The sequence below is a fragment of the Clupea harengus genome, unplaced genomic scaffold (assembly GCF_900700415.2).
Source record: "Clupea harengus unplaced genomic scaffold, Ch_v2.0.2, whole genome shotgun sequence".
In the NCBI taxonomy this organism is placed as follows: domain Eukaryota; kingdom Metazoa; phylum Chordata; class Actinopteri; order Clupeiformes; family Clupeidae; genus Clupea; species Clupea harengus.
Genome location: NW_024879923.1, coordinates 487 through 18,856, shown reverse-complemented (window position 1 = coordinate 18,856; position 18,370 = coordinate 487). Strand labels below are relative to the sequence as shown.

At 43.9% G+C, this 18,370-nt stretch overlaps 2 protein-coding genes across 3 annotated transcripts; one reads left to right on the top strand and one right to left on the bottom strand.

Annotated features, from left to right (window-relative positions):
- Window positions 1-27: 27 nt before the first annotated feature.
- On the top strand, window positions 28-16,136 carry LOC122130744 (septin-7). Of its 2 annotated transcripts, XM_042705494.1 has the most exons (15): window positions 29-141; window positions 974-975; window positions 2,693-2,795; window positions 4,684-4,790; window positions 5,881-5,981; window positions 6,196-6,330; window positions 7,242-7,359; window positions 8,402-8,494; window positions 9,423-9,519; window positions 9,900-9,951; window positions 11,198-11,323; window positions 12,269-12,289; window positions 13,052-13,187; window positions 13,519-13,664; window positions 14,916-16,136. In XM_042705494.1, the coding sequence occupies exons 1-15, from the start codon at window positions 138-140 to the stop codon at window positions 14,953-14,955; spliced, it is 1,281 nt and encodes a 426-aa protein (XP_042561428.1). In that variant the 5' UTR covers window positions 29-137; the 3' UTR covers window positions 14,956-16,136. The 2 variants fall into 2 exon arrangements, with proteins under 2 accessions (XP_042561429.1, XP_042561428.1); XM_042705495.1 differs by lacking the exon at window positions 12,269-12,289 and having other exon boundaries at window positions 28-141.
- A 132-nt stretch (window positions 16,137-16,268) lies between these two features.
- LOC122130748 (protachykinin) lies at window positions 16,269-17,823 on the bottom strand. Its single transcript, XM_042705499.1, has 4 exons — window positions 17,367-17,823; window positions 17,121-17,235; window positions 16,987-17,010; window positions 16,269-16,698 (listed from the first exon to the last, which is right to left on the bottom strand). Exons 1-4 carry the CDS (start codon window positions 17,472-17,474, stop codon window positions 16,523-16,525), a joined length of 423 nt encoding a protein of 140 aa, XP_042561433.1. The 5' UTR covers window positions 17,475-17,823; the 3' UTR covers window positions 16,269-16,522.
- Between the last annotated feature and the right edge of the window lie 547 nt (window positions 17,824-18,370).

Sequence of the window (18,370 nt, the reverse complement as noted above, 5' to 3'; positions counted from 1 at the left end):
ACGCATGTCTACGACCTACTGACGTTAACCCAGGGCTGCCTTACGCAATAAACGCAGCCCAATACCGAGCGGGTTATCAAGGGGAATGTCGGTCTGTATGTGAGCGCTTTTCAGAGGCGGCTGGGAACGTCAACATAATGGGTAAGTTTTCTGTTTGATTATCTCAATTTGACCAATATACTATAACGACTATTTGATTTTAAATACAGACTATCATTAATCTTGGTTTGAATTAGCCAACGCCCAATAGCTGCTTTTACACTCACTTTACTGAGAGAGCGCGAGGGAGGCATTTCCTGTGAATTTTTTCCTCATGTGTCATTGCTTGTACTTAGCTAGCTTGTCTAGCTACATCTAGTTGGATAGCTAATTAGGTGATATGTGTTTATGCCAAGTGCAATCAATCAAATGTTATGTGTTTTGGATTGTATGATAGTTTTGTTGCGAACAAGAACCCAAATAGCTGAACTTCCTTAGCTAGTCAGCTAGCGACATATCAAAATGATCATATCACATTGCTCAACAGACGTCCCGACGTTTCTTAGCAAGCTATCACCAGCTAACATAGCCTACCCAGCCAGCTACTGTCTTGGCTTATTTTGGCAAACTTAACGCAGAAAGCAAGTGTGGTGCTTTTGTTTTGTAGCTAGACATCTGCTCTGTTATGTGCTCATGTAGCAGACCAGGCCAGCCAACTCTGCAACGTTAGATGGATAAGTTACATGTTAAGATAGCTAGCTGTAACATTGTGTTATTCATTATGCGATAAGGAAATGCTCCTACCTTGCCATTAGCTAAGGCATCTTGCCTGAACAAGGTAGTTTATTAACCAACATAAACAACGTATCTCGTGATTCAGTTGATGATGGCTATTAATTGATAGGTCATTATCAATTAATAGTAAACCGCAAACCTCAGCTAGCTACCATTTGTATTATAGGCCAGTGAAATTTAACTAAGAAGGTAATGCTAGCAGTGCCACAGTCTGCATTCAGTGTTGGCAAAAGCGTGCAAGTTACTGTTTCCTCCAGATTAACCTAGAGAATTAGATAGATGTCGTCTACCTCTTTTAACGGTAGAAGTAAAGCGCCCACTTCACAAAATAAGCAGCATGGCGACTTGAAACTAGCTTTTGAACCTGGACTAATATTTTCACATCTTTAGTAGGAGTGTTTCTATTTGACAAACCATTGTAGAAAGGCGAGGGGGTAGTTTTGTTTTGTCAGTGTGTTACCCTCGTCATCGAGCGAGATAAACGTATCTGACGTTAGACTGTTAGATAAGAGGGGTTACACAGGTATGTCATTCTTAAGACCCATTCGTCAGACAGGTCTAAGGCAAAGATAGTATAGATGGATAGAAAGAAATGAAAGGGTGCATTGTGAGGAGCAGAGAGCTTCATTTACAGGGGGTCAAGAAGTCAAGACCTCAGTCCTCTTTAACGGGAGGGGCGAGGTAAAAGGTTCATGGGCCCCAAAAGCCTCCATATTGGGTGAAGATGTCTGCTAATATGTTACGTTCTTATGAATCAAAGCTGACCTCTTCCCTTTGCACCTCAGTTGGTTTTGTATGTGAAGTTTAATTTCAGAGGTCTTCTGCTTTTATGCTGTTTGCTGATGGGTACAAAGGTAGAGATGAGAAATACTAAGCATTTGCAGATGTGCGTTCTACCTCTTTAAATCAACCAAACAGAAAAAGTATAGGCTATTCATTTATTTTATGAGGTGTGGAAATTCTGTCTGACATGACGGGTTCTCCCTTGGATCGTTTCAGTTCTAGCGCTTCACCCCTTGAACACAGTTGGACTTGAAGCACTGTGTTTTTGAACTGATTAAGGGCTAGATTAGTTCAGTGTTACAGATGCGCTCATGCGACACTGAATGAACGATGGCTCTGGCATTAAAAGGGCAATTAGGCTGGATCAAAGTGTCTATTGATGTGTTCAAGTTAGGTTCACATCTAGTGCAATTTCACCGCTTAGCAATTATCATGTTGATGATAAACATTTGAGCATCACTGTCCTGACTTTACACTTGTTAAAGGTCAGAGTTGTAGGGGTGATCTCCAGGCCGTGTTATTTATCGGTGTAGCCTAAGTAACACCCTAAAGTATAGGCTACTTCCTGGTAGGTTTCCTGCTGTGCTAGTATGCCTCAGTTTACTGTTCATATCTCAATCAAATTGCACATGCACAAACTGCCTACAGTCATTGGGCGCAGATGAGTATTCATTTTTGGTGGTTAAACTATGTTCAGCAACAAACAGGAAGTATTACGTACCTCTATCAGGAACAGCATTTGTTGGTTGCTATGGGATTTTTTTTGTTTGTTTGTTTTTTGTGGCTCACATCACAAGGTAGCTGTTCATCCACAACTTGGGGTATTTCAGGCTCTCATTCTCCTCTCTCCTCTCTCCACCTCCTCTCTCCTGGAACATCGCCATTGCCACATGCACTCTTGATGCTTCCAACCCTCCCATGACTTTTCTTGTTGATGTGTCTGCCGCGCTCCCTCCCACAGCAGTAAGTACTGAATGATTCGTTAGTAATGTTTTGATAACCTCTGTCTTTTTTTTTTCTTCTGTGGATCCCCACTACAGTGACACTATGGAAATGATAAGAAATGCTCTCTTTAAAAAGCCTTCATTTTGTTCATTTTGTATCTGTGTTTTTTCTGTGTGTGTCTGTGTAACAGCAACAGAAGAATCTCGAGGGATACGTAGGCTTTGCTAGCCTGCCAAACCAAGTTTACAGGAAGTCTGTCAAACGAGGCTTCGAGTTCACTCTCATGGTTGTGGGTAAGGACGCCTCTTAATTAAAGCAACACTATGCAACAATTTGCCCCTCTTTGAGGTTTGACGATAGCTTCGAAATCATCTTGATGGTATGTGCTCATGTGAAGGAAAGATAATCCATTCAGGCTATGCAGTATGTAGTTCTATGGTCCGGGACAGAAAACCTAAGAAAAGAGAAAAGCCTGCAGGGCATAAATGCCAACTTGGTCCAGTTTAGCGTGTTAGCGGGCTTTAATCAGTGCCAACTGGGCTGTTTGGTGGTGTTTGTAAGGGTTTTTTGCATGCCTTTTAGGTAGTTAGCTCACTAGCTTTAGACCAAAACGCCCAATACTGCTTTAAGGGCTCAGAGAAACACGAACCTGCACTCTGTTAAGTATGAGATTTTCTGCTGCATTTTACAGTTACAGATTCTTGTTTGTTTTCGTTTATTTTTTGTGATTGTGGGCAAGGAAGAGAGAGCGTGCACGCTACAAGAGAGCATGCTCGCCTCTCTGGATCTCGTGTGGGAAATATCCTGTTGAACTCTCACCAAATCGCACACATTCAGGCATATGATAACCACACAGGAAATGGCAGTCATATCTGTGAAATCAGACCCCAGACTTTGGAGGAAGCGACAGTTAAACAGCAGTCTGACTGAAACTATTTAAAATAGTCTTGTTTTAAGTTCCAGATTCTTTAGTGGTTATGTAGGCAGTAAGCTTTGATGCGTGTATATATAACAATTTCCCTCTCAGCAACCTGAACAAGTACAACTTTATCCACATAGCTTGACCCACTGGTGTAACTGAGGGTACTTAAAAGAAGGTCCAAGATTTACAGGAACACTTAAATGTCCTTTAAAGGCAAAATGTTGGCAGCGAACCAGATGGCCCATTGGGGCCCAGCTTTGCCATGGAACCCATCTGTTGGGAGTTCCTCCACACAACTCACTGAGTGGTCTGGGCTTTCTTATCTGAGGCTGGCAGTGTGAATGTTCGTAGACTGCCTGTTGATTGCCTTCAGGAAGTTGCATTCCTGGAGAGAGGAGAGTCCATCCCGTGTGATGTAGGCTCTGCCTCTCTTCCTTTTTACTTCATCTCCCAGGAAGACATCCAGGGTTTCTAAAAGTGTATCCCTTAATTACCCCTAAAGTCTGTTAACTGCCAGACAGTTGACCCGCGAGGAGGACACGTTGGCTCAGGAGCACACAGTTTCAGAGCCAGTCCCATGCAGTCACCTACCAGTTTCCAGAAAAACATGCTTAATATAGTTTGGTAAAGAATACCTTCACAAAATGTCTTAGAGGAGTTTGTGGGGTCTTATCATTTAGCCTATGGTTTGCAAGCACACATTTGCAAGCCCTCACACACATAAACAAACCAGGGCTGAAGCTCAACTGATTTCTCGGTGGCAGCACACAAGACTGTCAGCCCCCCAGGCTTCAGCCAGACTCTGGTCATCTCAGTGCTCCTGTACAGTGCTTTGCTTCTTTTCCCAAAGCCTAACGGGGCCGAGCGGCCGTCTGCACAAAGGCTCTGTAAATGGGATGGCCTCGACAGGCCTGATAATAGCACCATTCTCTGCTCCAATAAAGGCCTGTTTTCTTATCCTCTGCTCCCTCTGTTGGATGAGCTGCATTCTTCCACCGGTTCTCCCTCAGTGTGTGTTTTGTTCCCTTCATGAGCCCCAGACACGCTCCTCTGTTTGGGATGAATGTTATTAGTTCAAGCAGGAAAAGGACCCACTGCGTCAGCCAAAGTGCTCTGCGATCCCCTTATTAATCGGATCTGAGTTTGTCCCATCTCTTTAATCACTGTTATGTTTGTTGCTGTTGTGCTGTTTGTAGCTTTATTATATTACAAATAATAGTTGTGTCTTCATTAAATGAATGTTTGTTTCTATTTCACAGGTGAATCTGGCTTGGGCAAGTCTACATTGATCAACTCCCTGTTCCTCACCGACTTGTACTCTGGAGAATACCCTGGTCCCTCAAACCGGGTCAAAAAGACTGTGCAGGTAAGACACGACTGTGTATTCGCAACTGCCTCATCAGTGTCTTCATCGATTTATCAATTTAGCCTCTGTGGGGTCCATGCCAAGGCCCAGCACCGCTGTGGAAAGCATTCCTACTTTTACCATCGACCCCCGCTTACATTTGGGCCCCTTGATGGTAATGTAATCAATGTCACTCCCACTTAGAATCCATTTGGGTTGATGTCTGCATTGCAGGAAAAGTTGATTGGCCCAGATCTCCCTGTTCTGTCACAAGATTGGATTGTGAAAGCTTTCAGACACATTGAGTTCAGACCGCTTCATGTTCTAGCTTTGTTAAAAGCCAGACCGAGACAAGCAACAGTAGCAACAGTAGTGCTAGCAGCAGCAGCAGCAGCAGAAGCAGCAGCAGCAGAAGCAGCAGCAGCAGAAGCAGCAGAAGCAGCAGAAGCAGCAGAAGCAGCAGAAGCAGCAGAAGCAGCAGAAGCAGCAGAAGCAGCAGAAGCAGTAGCGCTAGCAGCAGCGCTAGCAGCAGCAGTAGCAGCAGAAGCAGCAGCAGAAGCAGTAGCGCTAGCAGCAGCAGTAGCAGCAGCAGTAGCGCTAGCAGCAGCAGTAGCGCTAGCAACAGCAGCAGTAGCAGAAGCAGCAGCAGTAGCGCTATAGCAGCACATAGTTCTTCCCTCACCACGTGTCTTCTTTCCCAGCATATTTGGTTAATGGCACAGTGCCGTGTCCCGCATGTTGCTACATGCAGCTGCTGGTCGGGCCCACGCTGTTCATGGGCCGATTGTATTTCACATAAATGTAGTGTATCCGTCCGTGGTGTTCGTTTGGTTCACAGCGGATTTCTGCATAAATGTAGTGCATCCGTGGTGTTCGTTGGTGGTAGGGCCAAGTAGCTTTAGTAATTGATGAGTAATCTAGTAAACAATAAGTAAGTCTAGTAGTCAGTGCTAAAAGATTAGATGTAGGGGAAACCACCACATAACCCTAATGTCATGAGCTTCCAAACGGTTTTGTGTCGCATGAACAAATATCACAGGAATGCTACCCAGTAGCTCCTTAAGCCAGATGTGTTTTTTTTTAAGATATCCTTTCTGTACACCTTCTGCAGGTAGAGCAGTCTAAAGTGTTACTCAGAGAGGGCGGAGTCCAGCTGCTTCTCACGATAGTGGACACCCCGGGGTTCGGCGACGCTGTGGACAACAGCAACTGGTGAGGAGGCTTTGCTTTAGGCATCTAATGATGTCACCGTGTGCCTGTGTCCATGTGTGTGCTTAGTCTCACATAGGGGCTACTGCAAGACGAGGATTTATGTGTGTGTTTGTGTTTGTGTTTTTTAAATGAATATGCACACGTTTAGATCTGTTTGACATGTTCATCCGCTGCCCATACTCCCTGCTTCATTGTGTTGTTATTTGTGTCTCAGCTGGCAGCCGGTGATCGATCACATCGACAGCAAGTTCGAGGATTACCTGAACGCCGAGTCGAGGGTGAACAGACGACAGATGCCCGACAGCCGGGTGCACTGCTGCCTCTACTTCATCGCTCCCTCAGGCCACGGGTGAGTGACAGCGGCACGGAGCCCAGCGCTGGATTAACCTCATAAAGAGGCTAGACAACACATCACCAGACACACACACACACACACACACACACACACACACACACACACACACACACACACGCACACACACACTGAGGCACTAGTGATTTACTGCTCTCACAGGCTTAAGAGCTTGTCAGGACAATCCACCGAGATGTGACGGATCATGTTTAAGATTTTTTTTTTTTTAATGATTATTTGAGAGGTTCATGTTTGTGTGAAAAGATAACGTGCAATCTGTGAAATCCTACGAATGTTTGAAGGGGCCTCGAGTTTATCAGCATTTTTTTTTATATTTAGATGTTTGTTTTGAATGCTTTGCAGTCAGATACTTTTGAAGCGATTTGGTCTATTAGTGCATGTGATCTAAAAATACATTGTTTACATCCTGCAGTACAAATTCCTCTGGCTTTGTGCTGAACTTGGGGCGAGTGTCTGCGTCTTATTACGTCTGTCCTTAAGTTCCCACTGAGTGACTTGCTGTGATGGACAGACATTTGTGTGTGTGTTCGTGACGGGGACTGTGCGGTCGGTCACAGGCATGAACTAAAGGCCCCGTCCCTCTGGACGGCTCTATGGGACACCGTGTCCATACAGTCCTCCTCTCCGCACTCCCATCTGTGACCTGTCCTCTCCACAGATCAACAGCATATGTTGTTCGCTGTTCCACACAAAAACACTTGACCACACAAACACTTGAGAGAAGCCAGTTTCCCCTTTTACTTTGTTAAACAACCAACTGCCCAGAAAGTGTGTCTGTGTGTGTGATGAATTTCGGTTGAGAGCTTGCTGCTGTTTTGAGTGTGATGACTATAATGGTGGTGGTTCAGAAGTGTTGAAGGCTGAATGCCATGGCTGTTGTCCTGTAGGTTGAAGCCGCTGGACATCGAGTTCATGAAACGGTTGCACGAGAAGGTGAACATCATCCCTCTGATCGCCAAAGCAGACACACTCACCCCAGAAGAGTGCCAACAGTTCAAGAAGCAGGTAGGCCTGTTTTAAAAAAAAATTCCTTTCTGTTTTCATTTTGGTTTTGTCTGTTTTGACAGATGCCCTTCTGTGTTTTGTCTCGCCGTGTTGCACAGTGCACACCCACACCCACATACCAACTTGTTCTGCTTTTACTGTGGCAAGTTCCATTTTTAAATTTTTTCGGTTTATTCCCGTCTCAGTGCTGCTCACTGACAAAACTCGAACGCGTGAGGCCCTTGTGATTTGAACAGACTCATAGGGCTTGGCCATCTGGCGTGGAGGAATTAACTCCATAGGAGGGGAAAGAGTGAAGGAGAAGGGAGGCCTAATCTTTCTCCTCCTCAGTGACACCAAAGATAAGATTAAAAGCTCTAACAAGCCGAGGTCACACACCACATAACAAGCTCAAATCAGAAAGTGACACACAAAGTCTGTCTGGGGGGTTTAGACTGTGGAATATTGAACTGCTGCTGAAAGTATGAGCAGGACTAGGGTGAGAAGGCTCAGACTTAGCTGTAGAGGGTACTTTATGGTTATGTAAAGAATAGTTGTAGTATTATAAGCCAGCTGCAGCTTCTCTAGGAAGAATTTGCTTCCTGAAGTTTGTTTGGGAGTCGAAGCACAGAGAAGCTCATATTGAGGTATTGGGCCTCCGGCTCTTGGAGTCAAATTTAAAAAAAAATGTTCAAATGCTGGGCAGAACATTTGACTTCTCCTAGCTTGGTTAGCAGGTCTTTGCATGCAGTAGCTTAAAGGAATTCACAGGGGAACCAGTTTTTTAACACTAGAAAGGCCAGCATCCTCTGACCCTTACACATGCACAAGCATCTGGTTATCAGCAGGTGTCATGAAGGGGCTCTTTATTGTGTCTAGTGCAGTATACTCTCTCGCTTTATAAACAAATCATACTTTTTGCCGCTCCCATATGGCTCAATTAGTCACCCTTTGCAAACAGCAATTATGCGACCATTGTGTTGTGAATACTCCTGTTCCAAACTAACAAAGCTTACGTATATAAGGGGACATGTTGCTAACCACAGTGTGCCCTTCCCAACAGATCATGCGAGAAATCCAGGAGCACAAAATCAAGATCTACGAGTTCCCAGAGACAGACGATGATGAGGAGAACAAGTTGGTGAAGAAGATCAAAGTAAGTATCCATGTAGTACCCCAGTAGCATCAGTCCATTCAACAGCCAGTTTGTTAGTGGACTGTGGAAGACCTGGCTGGTCAGCATCCCTCTAAGGTTTTCAGTCAGGTTGAGGTCAAGTCTTTTACGAATGCCTGTTGAACGTTTTCCTCAGTGTTTTTTTGCTAAAGGCCTAAGAAGTGTCTGCTGAGGAATTTTGCACACGTACTACTGCATGTGCAGTTCTGAGAGACCTGACCCTTAAGCCAGGGACACACCAACCCATAGCAGCGACGAAGGCCAACTGTTGCGTCACCTGTGTCGTGGCCAAAACATACTAACTTGAACACACTGCAAAGACTACAGCCAACGGCAAACTAGCACCTACGTTCTGCGCTTGCGTGAGAGGAAATCACTTTATATACCCAACCATAAACAAAGCAGTGTTTGCTTACCATTTTCACACCACTCTCGCTCACCACAGACTGTTATCTAACATATAGACTTGGAAAATGCGGAAAACACGGCAAAGACTAGGGGTGCAGACACTCGCCAACGGCCCAACATTGGCTGAGGGCGACTGTCAGCTTGGTGTATCAGGGACTTTACATGGTCCCCCAGACCCATAGTGTGGGCACTGAACTGCACTAGATCAGATGGTTGAACTTTTTTTTTTTTTAAATGTTTATTTATATATATATATATATGTCTATCCAGGTATATTCAGTTATTTTGACTACTGTGGGCTGGAAATAGGTAGAGAAGGCATTCATCAGAGAAAATCCCTTTGTGGTCAGTGTGACGAGCTTTTTAGCAAAGAAAAGTAGTTTACTGCCAGCAGCTGCTTGCTGTATTTCTACCTTTCAGGAAAACAGGAAAACATTCTGTATTTTGGCTCGAACTGTAATGGCGTTGATGTATATATCTTGACCTTTCACCCTACTTCCAGGATCGCCTGCCCCTTGCCGTGGTGGGAAGCAACACCATCATCGAGGTGAACGGGAAGAGGATCCGGGGGAGGCAGTACCCGTGGGGAGTGGCAGAGGGTAAGGCACAGGCAAACGTCTGTGACGCCATCTTTCATTTCAACATCAACCTTCACCCTTATTTCACATCACAGGAGAGCAGCACAGGTCCTTGAACAGGAATGCGGATGTTTGATGATAACGATTTAAATCTAGGAATGCTTTTACGCTGAACGTAGAGGTGTTTCGTAAGTCGCTTTGGACAAAAATGTCTGTTAAATAATTTAACAATGACTATAGCTGTGACCTATAACCAACTTCTAGGAGAAATGAACCTTTTTAGTTTTTTGTCAGGATGTCCCACATTCCTTTGTGAAGTTATGCGTGTCTGTGCTCAAGCTGTGGGGGACACGTGGCTCATGTGTGTTTCCCTTTTTTTTTTTTTTTTTTCTGTCCTGCAGTTGAAAACGGGGAGCACTGTGATTTCACAATCCTCAGGAACATGCTGATCAGGTAAGGGCTTGAGTTAAGAAGTTCACTATGCTTGTATGTGAGTGTGCGTGTGTGCAGGGGTGGTCAAGTCATTAGCCCAGGCAGCCAAACTAAGCTGCTTACATGTCCCTAATGTTTTGTATCTGTTGCCTGGTAGACTATCATGAATGTCGTCACGCATCACATTTTGGGCATGATGTTACCTGGATACTGTAGACACTTTGTAGCCAACCACAAAAAACTGACTGTATTGGCACATTGGGTCACTTACTTCTGCAGGCGGCTAGCAGATTAATTTGTTTAGTCTGACCACAGACGCAGTAGAACAGATTGACCAGGAAAACCTGGAACAAGAAATGCTAGCAGAAATGATTAATGCAAAGCACTGGATTTGGTGCATGTTCCCTTTTCTGGGCCTTGTGGAACAAACCACGGGCAAACAGAAGGGAAAACAGGGTTCCCACGGTCATGGAAATCCTGGAAAATTCATGGAATTTTAAAATCCCATTTTCCAGGCCTGGAAAAGTCATGAAATTCAGCAAATGCATTGAAAGTTTTGGGAAAGTCATGTAATTTCAATTTGATGAGTGTAGAGGTATATACAAATTAGTTTGATCTTGTACTTCTCCAAGGATAATGTTCCATTGTGTGAATTTCTGCAGCGTGCAGTTTCCTCTTGAATGGACAGAACTAACCTATTAGACAAGGAATGGAAAAGGTTGTTTAATTTTCAATCAATAATTAGACCCATCCTGTGGAGTGAAGTATGCAATGTTGTGTACTTGTAAGTTGTGAAAGGTCCTGGAAATGTAATAAAGGGTCTGTGAAAAGTTACGCAAAGGTTTTAAAGTGTTGTCAATGAAAATGGGTGGAAACCCCTCTTGACTCACATTCCAGTGTCTTGCACTCACCTGGGTATTACATACATGTATAGATATGCAGGTTTGATTAGGCTAGAGGTTATTAAAACACTACATGACTGTCTATGGAGTGCCCCTGGTATTGTGTGTATGAGGGTGGGTGAGGAGGCCTAGCACGCAACCAAGGCTCAGCCTGCCTCTGGCTTACGAGGGGTGCCTTGGAGGGAGGGGTGCCTTTGGAGGGAGGGGTGCCTTTGGAGGGAGGGGTGCCTTTGGAGAGAGGGGTGCCTTTGGAGGGAGGGGTGCCACTTGGCAGCTCAGCCAGAACTGGGTCACCTGGGAGCCGCAGTTGGCTCAGTCAGTACTGCTCAGGAAAGTTTGCATGTTCATCTGTTTGTACCTTACAGAACCCACATGCAGGATCTGAAGGACGTCACCAACAACGTTCACTATGAGAACTACAGGAGCAGGAAGCTGGCAGCCGTCACCTACAACGGTGTAGACAACAACAAGAACAGAGGCCAGCTCACCAAGTGAGTGTGTTTCAGTGTGTGGATAGTGTGGTTATGGACCAGGCCTACAGTGTGTGGATAGTGTGGATATGGACCAGGCCTACGGTGTTCCTTTACTGCTCTGTCATTAGTTATGCTCATTGTTATTGTGTTGGTACTGCACCAGACTCACAGACCACCTCACCATCTTCTTTTGTTCAAGTTGAATGTCCACTCGCTTCACACACCTGCTTCACCAGTGAGGCACAAGCATGTGCTCTCACACACTCTCTCACACACACTCTCACGCACACTCTCACACGCACTCACACACACACACACACACACTCACACACACACACTCACACACACACACTCACACACACACACTCTCACACACACACTCTCACTCACACACTCTCACTCACACACTCTCACTCACACACTCTCACTCACACACTCTCACTCACACACTCTCACTCACACACTCTCACTCACACACTCTCACTCACACACTCTCTCACACACACACTCTCACACACACACTCTCTCACACACACTCTCTCACACTCTCTCACACACTCTCTCTCACACTCTCTCACACTCCCATTTATGGGGACTGAATGAAGCACAACGCTGTGTAGCCAACAGCCCACACTATGTTGATCATCAGCTGCTGAACACCCATCTGCCAAAGCATCACGTTTTGTTCATCACTGCTGTTTATTTTTATTAACTCTTAATGACTATTTTATATTCATGCACTCATGTTATTTTTATTGTGGGTTTGCAAAGAGGGAGTCAAATATATTCCTGAATTCGGAGACCGTTCAGGAAATTTGGTCATGTTTGTTTTTTCAAATAACGGCGATGTTAAATTGTGAGATCTCCGCCCTCTTTGCAACCCCCGGTCATGCTCATTCACTCTGCTTCTTAGCGCATGGTTTTGATTTCAGCATGTTAAGTGTGTGTGTTTCTGTTTTTTAGACATGACACAGTTGAAGGCATGTAAGTGGTCATTTATGTTTTTCTCCAAACCTTAATGTTTTGTAAGCATCTCTTTCTCTCCCTTGTCCTCCAGTCCTTAACTACCTGACTTTATCTCTTTTAGAAAAGTAAAGGCACCAAAAGCTAATTAGTATGTTTGGACCAGTTACATCCATTTTGAGTCAATTCGATCTGCGAATCTTAGATTTTATATTTCCCTTGAAACATGGGTTGAAAGACAACTAGTAAGTCAATGTGTATTTGTTCTTCACCCGGCAGTTGTAGTGTCTTGTACTGTCAACCCCTTTATGTGCTCACGGCTAAATCAGTCTTTTTTCGCTAATAAATGTCAGGGGCTGCATTATGCCCTCATCTTCTGTCCCCCCCACTCCCACTCCTGTAGTCTCCCCCGTGTCTGCGTCCACTGCTCCGTCCGTCCACCCTGTGTCCCTGTACTCCTCGGGTCTGTCCCCCTGGGAGGTGTGCTAAGTGTGGGGTGTTCTCAAGGGGATGTAAGGGGGATATGGGAGACTGGCTGAGTGGATGTAAGGGACGTGTGTGAGTGTGTGAGTGTGTGAGTGAGAGAGTGAGAGAGAGAGGGTGTGTGTGTGTGTGTGTGTGTTTAAGGGTGGTGGGAGTCATAGCACGGGTGTGAGTGATTGGTAACATGAGGACTGTGGGAACACATGCTGTTAAGTGTTACTGACTCGCTTTGTGTCTCCTCTGTGTGTGTGTGTGTGTTGCGTCTGGTGTGTGTGTGTGTGTGTGTGTGGCCCATGGCAGGAGTCCTCTGGCCCAGATGGAGGAGGAGCGGAGGGAGCACGTGGCCAAGATGAAGAAGATGGAGATGGAAATGGAGCAGGTGTTTGAGATGAAGGTGAAGGAGAAGATACAGAAGCTCAAAGACTCCGAGGCAGAGGTACGTTCCTACACCCGGCTGCTCTGATTGGGGGGGTCTCGTCTGCTATGACAGGTTTGTCATAAGCCAGTCTCATAGGTTCTTCCTTTTCAGTCGAAAAAACTCTTCCTAGTTTCTGGGGAGATATGTTCCATAATTCCATGTCACTCTTAAAAGCCCTTTTTGTTCTGGACACTGCATAACATTAATACCCCACTTCAAACTTGGCTGGGTGTCTGTGCTTGTCTTGACCTATTGTATATCAGTATGTGGGGTGTTAGTTGATGGAGGTGGGCTCGTGCTCCTGTGTCCTCTGCTGAACCCTCTGCTCTCCCCTGGCGTGTGCCCACAGCTTCAGCGGCGTCACGAGCAGATGAAGAAGAACCTCGAGGCCCAGCACAAGGAGCTGGAGGAGAAGAGGCGCCAGTTCGAGGAGGACCGCGCCAACTGGGAGGCCCAGCAGCGCCTCCTGGAGCAGCAGAAGCTGGATGCCTCCAGGTCAGGACCACTGCCCCTGTAGTCATGGAGATTTCATAGTCATTGTGTGTCATAGTCTTCTAAGTTTGTCAGTTTGTCCATCCAGGTCAGGACCACTGCCCTGTAGTCATGGATACTTCGTAGTCATTGTTGTGTCATCTATCCATAGGTGTAATGGTTGTTCCTCTGGAAGGCTTTTTTCAAGGGAATTTTCCTGAAATTGACCAGGATGTAACTGACTGACCTGATGTTGACCTTGATGATGACAATGACCTTGATCTATTTTTACATTTGACATTTAAATAGAAAAAAAATCTGGTGCCAGTGTGTCTACAACTAAACCATGTAGACACACGGCTAAAAATGTGTCGATGCCTTGATGCATCTTAAGTGAATAGTTTGGCCTGGTCAGTACTTCAGTTGTCATTTAGGAAACACATCTAACCTCCCTCCGCATCCTCCACTCTTTCAGTAAAGCCTAATTTAGGGTCGGCCTTTTACGCAGACACGCAAGAGCCCCTTGAGTCGTTGCAAACCCTCTCAGAGCACCTCTCCGTGGCCTGACGTGAACTTCCCAAATTTTGTACCTATCTGTCTCCGTCAATCCGTCAATACATCGCTGTTTACCTTATGGGTAGTATTAGATAGCTGGCTCAGACACCTCGCAAATTCCCTCAGATGTATTTTTCAGCTCCATAATGGGGGTTTTTACATTGCCCCGTGTCTAGTTCTCTGTAACTTTTTAAAAAATCGAAGCAAAAAAAAGTCAAACTAACAAGTTTTAAGTACAAATACGACCATCTACAAAATTAGGTCCGCCATCTTTTTTTTTATTATTATTGCTTTGCGACACCCACCAGCCGACGGAGAACTATAAAGTTTCACGAGTCCGTCGAAGCAACTGCGTGGCCACACAGTAACGCAGTCGTAGAAGCATATTTCGGCCTAAAGACTATGTCACATGGTATCACCTCCACCTCCTCCACTCTTTCAGTAAGACTATGTCACATGGTATCACCTCCACCTCCTCCACTCTTTCAGTAAGACTATGACACATGGTATCACCTCCACCTCCTCCACTCTTTCAGTAAGACTATGACACATGGCATCACCTCCACCTCCTCCACTCTTTGGCCTTCTGAATGTGTAAACAATTTGATTGGTTTTGGTTATTTGTTTTAGGGTGTGATGGTAGTATTTTTATCATGCTCATGTCAAGCTCTGTTTATTCACACACTTTCTCTCTGTTTGTCCTTTCTGCTTATCTTCCAGAACCCTGGAGAAAAACAAGAAGAAAGGGAAGATCTTTTAAAACTGTTCACAGACCGGAGCTTAAGTTGTACGTGCTGCCGACCCATAGCCTGGGCTAATGGCAAGATGTTGGCCTTGTGCCGGTGTACACACACACACACACACACACACACACACACACACACACACAGACACAGACACAGACACACGCACACACGCACACGCACACGCAGACACACACACACACACACACACACACACACACAAATGTACATTCAGCTTGTCGAGGTCCGTGAGAACGGTGCTGTGTGATGATCAAAAGAGGGCTGAAGAGGGAGCCTCTCCTGTGGGGGGGGGGGCATCTACCTTATTGCAACTCATTAGGCAGGCCAAACTCCCATATATATTATATATACTGAATTCTATACTCAGAAAAAAGGTTTCTTTTTTTTTCTGTTTATGTTGTTGTCGTTCCCCCATTTAACAGCCAACATCAAACACTTCAAACGCGAGACATCTCTAACTGTTGCACAATCATATTACTCGCCTGTCTTTTGTTTACCCGTTAACAAACAAAACATAGAAGGACAAAACTTTCCTTTGTGAGGTCATTTTTGTCTTTTTTTTCTTTGTCTTTTTTTTGAGGAAAATGCCATTCAACTTTTTTGCCGTATTGTGAGTATGTAATGCTAAAACTTTGTTCTCTGAAGGTGTACCATGACACATAGCCAAAAGAAAAAGAAAGCGCAATCTGTTACCCGTCACTCTTAAATCTTAAGAGAGAGAAGCCACGAAACTGCCTTCTCACTGCTCTGTTTTTTTTTAACTCTCTGAAACGTTTCCAGACTTTAATGCTTTCTCTGTCTAGCCACTAGCCTTGGACCACCATTTATAACGTCATTCATTGTTATATTTCATTTAGTTTATTTTTATATAAATATATATACCGAGCCAGCTTCAGTAATATTTTTTTGTATGTTAAGGAAGTCTTCTTGGAGAGGCTTGTGAATTGGATTGACCGGTTCAAATGAATTCATAAGGCAGATGATGCCAATTTAAAGAGTCAAACATGAACATTTGTCATAGGCATTTGCAAGGCTTGTCTGTAACGTTTACACAAGTTACACTCACGGCAAATGCACATCTGCATTTTAGTTTTTTGGTCATGTACTCCACTTCTGTATTTTTAATTTTATTTTTAATTTGTATTGTACAGTCACTTAATAAAATTGTGATGATAAAGGCTGAGGATTTTTGTTTGGAAGATACTTTTCCAGTCCCCGTCAATGTGCTCTAGAGGGCAGTGTTGCACCTATTCTATCATGCAAGTTCGTAGTGTGGGAAAATTTTTTAATTTAATCACAGACTTCAGGATTCTTTAAACAAAACTTTTATATCAATCGGATACAGTTCAACAGTTGGATTTGATATAGTTAGTAAAACATATAGGTTGTTTGCTCTCCAGCTTGTGCCAAAAACACAGCTCCGGACCAACATGGCAACTGGGAAGTTTTCGTCGTTTTATCTCAGGGATGTGACCTCCCAAAACTCCACGACACTAAAGAGGCAGATCACAGGGGGCCTGAGGGGGGAGAGGATGCTCTGCAAATAAAAGAGGTCAAGATCAACTAATTTTCAGTAGACCTCACATTTAAAAAGAAATGTAAGAAAAAATGGATGCCAGTTCCAGGAAACACAAGCCGCAAAGGAATAACATTTAGATAAAGTAAAAACCTGCACTTGCCGCTTTGCTCTCCTAGATTCCGTTTGCCCATCAGTCCGACAAAAGACTCGAATTTCTGCCCTAAAATGAGAAAGGAACAAACTAATAGGAAGTACTTTCTTTTATATTCCAGAGAGCGCAAAATCTCTCTTGAAAGCGCAGTAGCCTGTGGAGTATCAAAACAGGCTATGCCTCAGTTGTGGAATATAAAACCTTTTTGCCCATCTGCCCACCTGAAGGTGAATTACTACCAAAAAACATAGAGTTTGTAGACATAGAGATAGCATGCGTCTGTACGAGGCGCTGTTATTCAATGGCGAAAAATGTCTATTGTATTACATTAACTGAAGTTATTACATATTTACTTACTTTTGCGCGTCATTTGTGTTTTTGCTGTAAAAATAAATAAATAATCCAAGTTAAAACCACAAGTTAATGTTAATAACATATTACTTTGTGGTTGAAATAAGACAATCACTTGAATAACACTATGCAAACATTACCAGAGGATCTTTTCCCCATTAGACCGAAGAATTGTTGTGGACCGGGTTTTCTTATGATTCGTAGTAATGTCTGTAAAGATTCTGGATCCAACAAATGACCCTGAGAGGGATAGTCCTGAAACATGGCGAAGAATAATTTAAAAAAAGACCTTTTGTTCACATGGGACATAATTTGATAAATAACAATTTCGAGTTCAAAGAAATTAGTAGTTATCTAAACCATTCAATTAAGGACAAGGTACAAACCTCAGTTTGGTAATTGCCCGTGTCCCAGTTGTCTTCGCTGGAATACACATCTTGGCAAAACATATTTGCCAAACCGCAGAAGACCAGAAGCAACAGCAGAATTTTCATCTTACCCTGTGAGTGCGCGCCAATGGAACAATGCCTTTAAAGAATTTAGGTGGAATAGACGAGGCTAAGCTTAGATTTTCAAGAATAAAATGATTTCCTTCTTATACTTTACTATCCATTGAAACAATGTATGAGAGTAAAGAAAATGTCTTCTCCAAGGACTTTGAAGTGCAGCATTGAAGGGCTGTGGTGCGCTTTCGTCTGCGCACCCAGGGAGCGCGCGTCATTTATATGGCACAAGGAAACCGACGGTCAAGTGGCATGTTTAATTATAATGTGTTAATTCGCGTTGTTACTCATCAGACGCGACCACATCAACCCAGTCCCATGAATGCAAGTCGTGATCAGTCCAATTAACACCATGAAACTGAGAATTCGGAAAGTTGATAGTATGGTGGCTACTGTTCATTGTATATGGCCTATGTCACAAACTACCCTGGCTACCTATAGCCTACACAAACTACATTAGCAAAGTTTCATGATCACACCAAATCTACTTTATTTGTTTCATAGCTGGATTCATAGTTTTAAACCATGGTGCGGGTTATTACACACTCCAAATAAACTTTGCTGAATTGCCTTAGGAAATAATTCTGTTGAAAGTCGTTATGTTTAAACATGAGATTCATTTACCAAAAGGTAATTTTTTCTTCTGCTGCAGAGCATCTCTTCATTGTGCGTCTGTGACTGATGTGAAGGTAATTTAATAAAGCGCTTGGAACAGAACATTCAATTACCACGTGCGCAATAACATCCAATATCGCTTTTTCAATAGCGTACAATATCTTACAATGCATATTCCCCTTCGACAATTCCAATCAGATCTCTACTAGTTTTATGCATAGACATATATACCTTTATATGTCTATGGTTTTATGCATTGGTTTTATCAAATG

Bases quoted from the DNA above. Each gene is read 5' to 3' on its own strand.
- LOC122130744 (XM_042705494.1), top strand. The intron at 4,791-5,880 runs GTAAGACACGAC...CACCTTCTGCAG, and splicing joins GGGTCAAAAAGACTGTGCAG to GTAGAGCAGTCTAAAGTGTT. The intron at 9,520-9,899 runs GTAAGGCACAGG...TCTGTCCTGCAG, and splicing joins CCCGTGGGGAGTGGCAGAGG to TTGAAAACGGGGAGCACTGT.
- LOC122130748 (XM_042705499.1), bottom strand. From the start codon at position 17,474: ATGAAAATTCTGCTGTTGCTTCTGGTCTTCTGCGGTTTGGCAAATATG. The intron at 17,236-17,366 runs GTTTGTACCTTG...GCCATGTTTCAG, and splicing joins CGGGCAATTACCAAACTGAG to GACTATCCCTCTCAGGGTCA. The intron at 17,011-17,120 runs GTAATGTTTGCA...TTATTTTTACAG, and splicing joins AATGGGGAAAAGATCCTCTG to CAAAAACACAAATGACGCGC.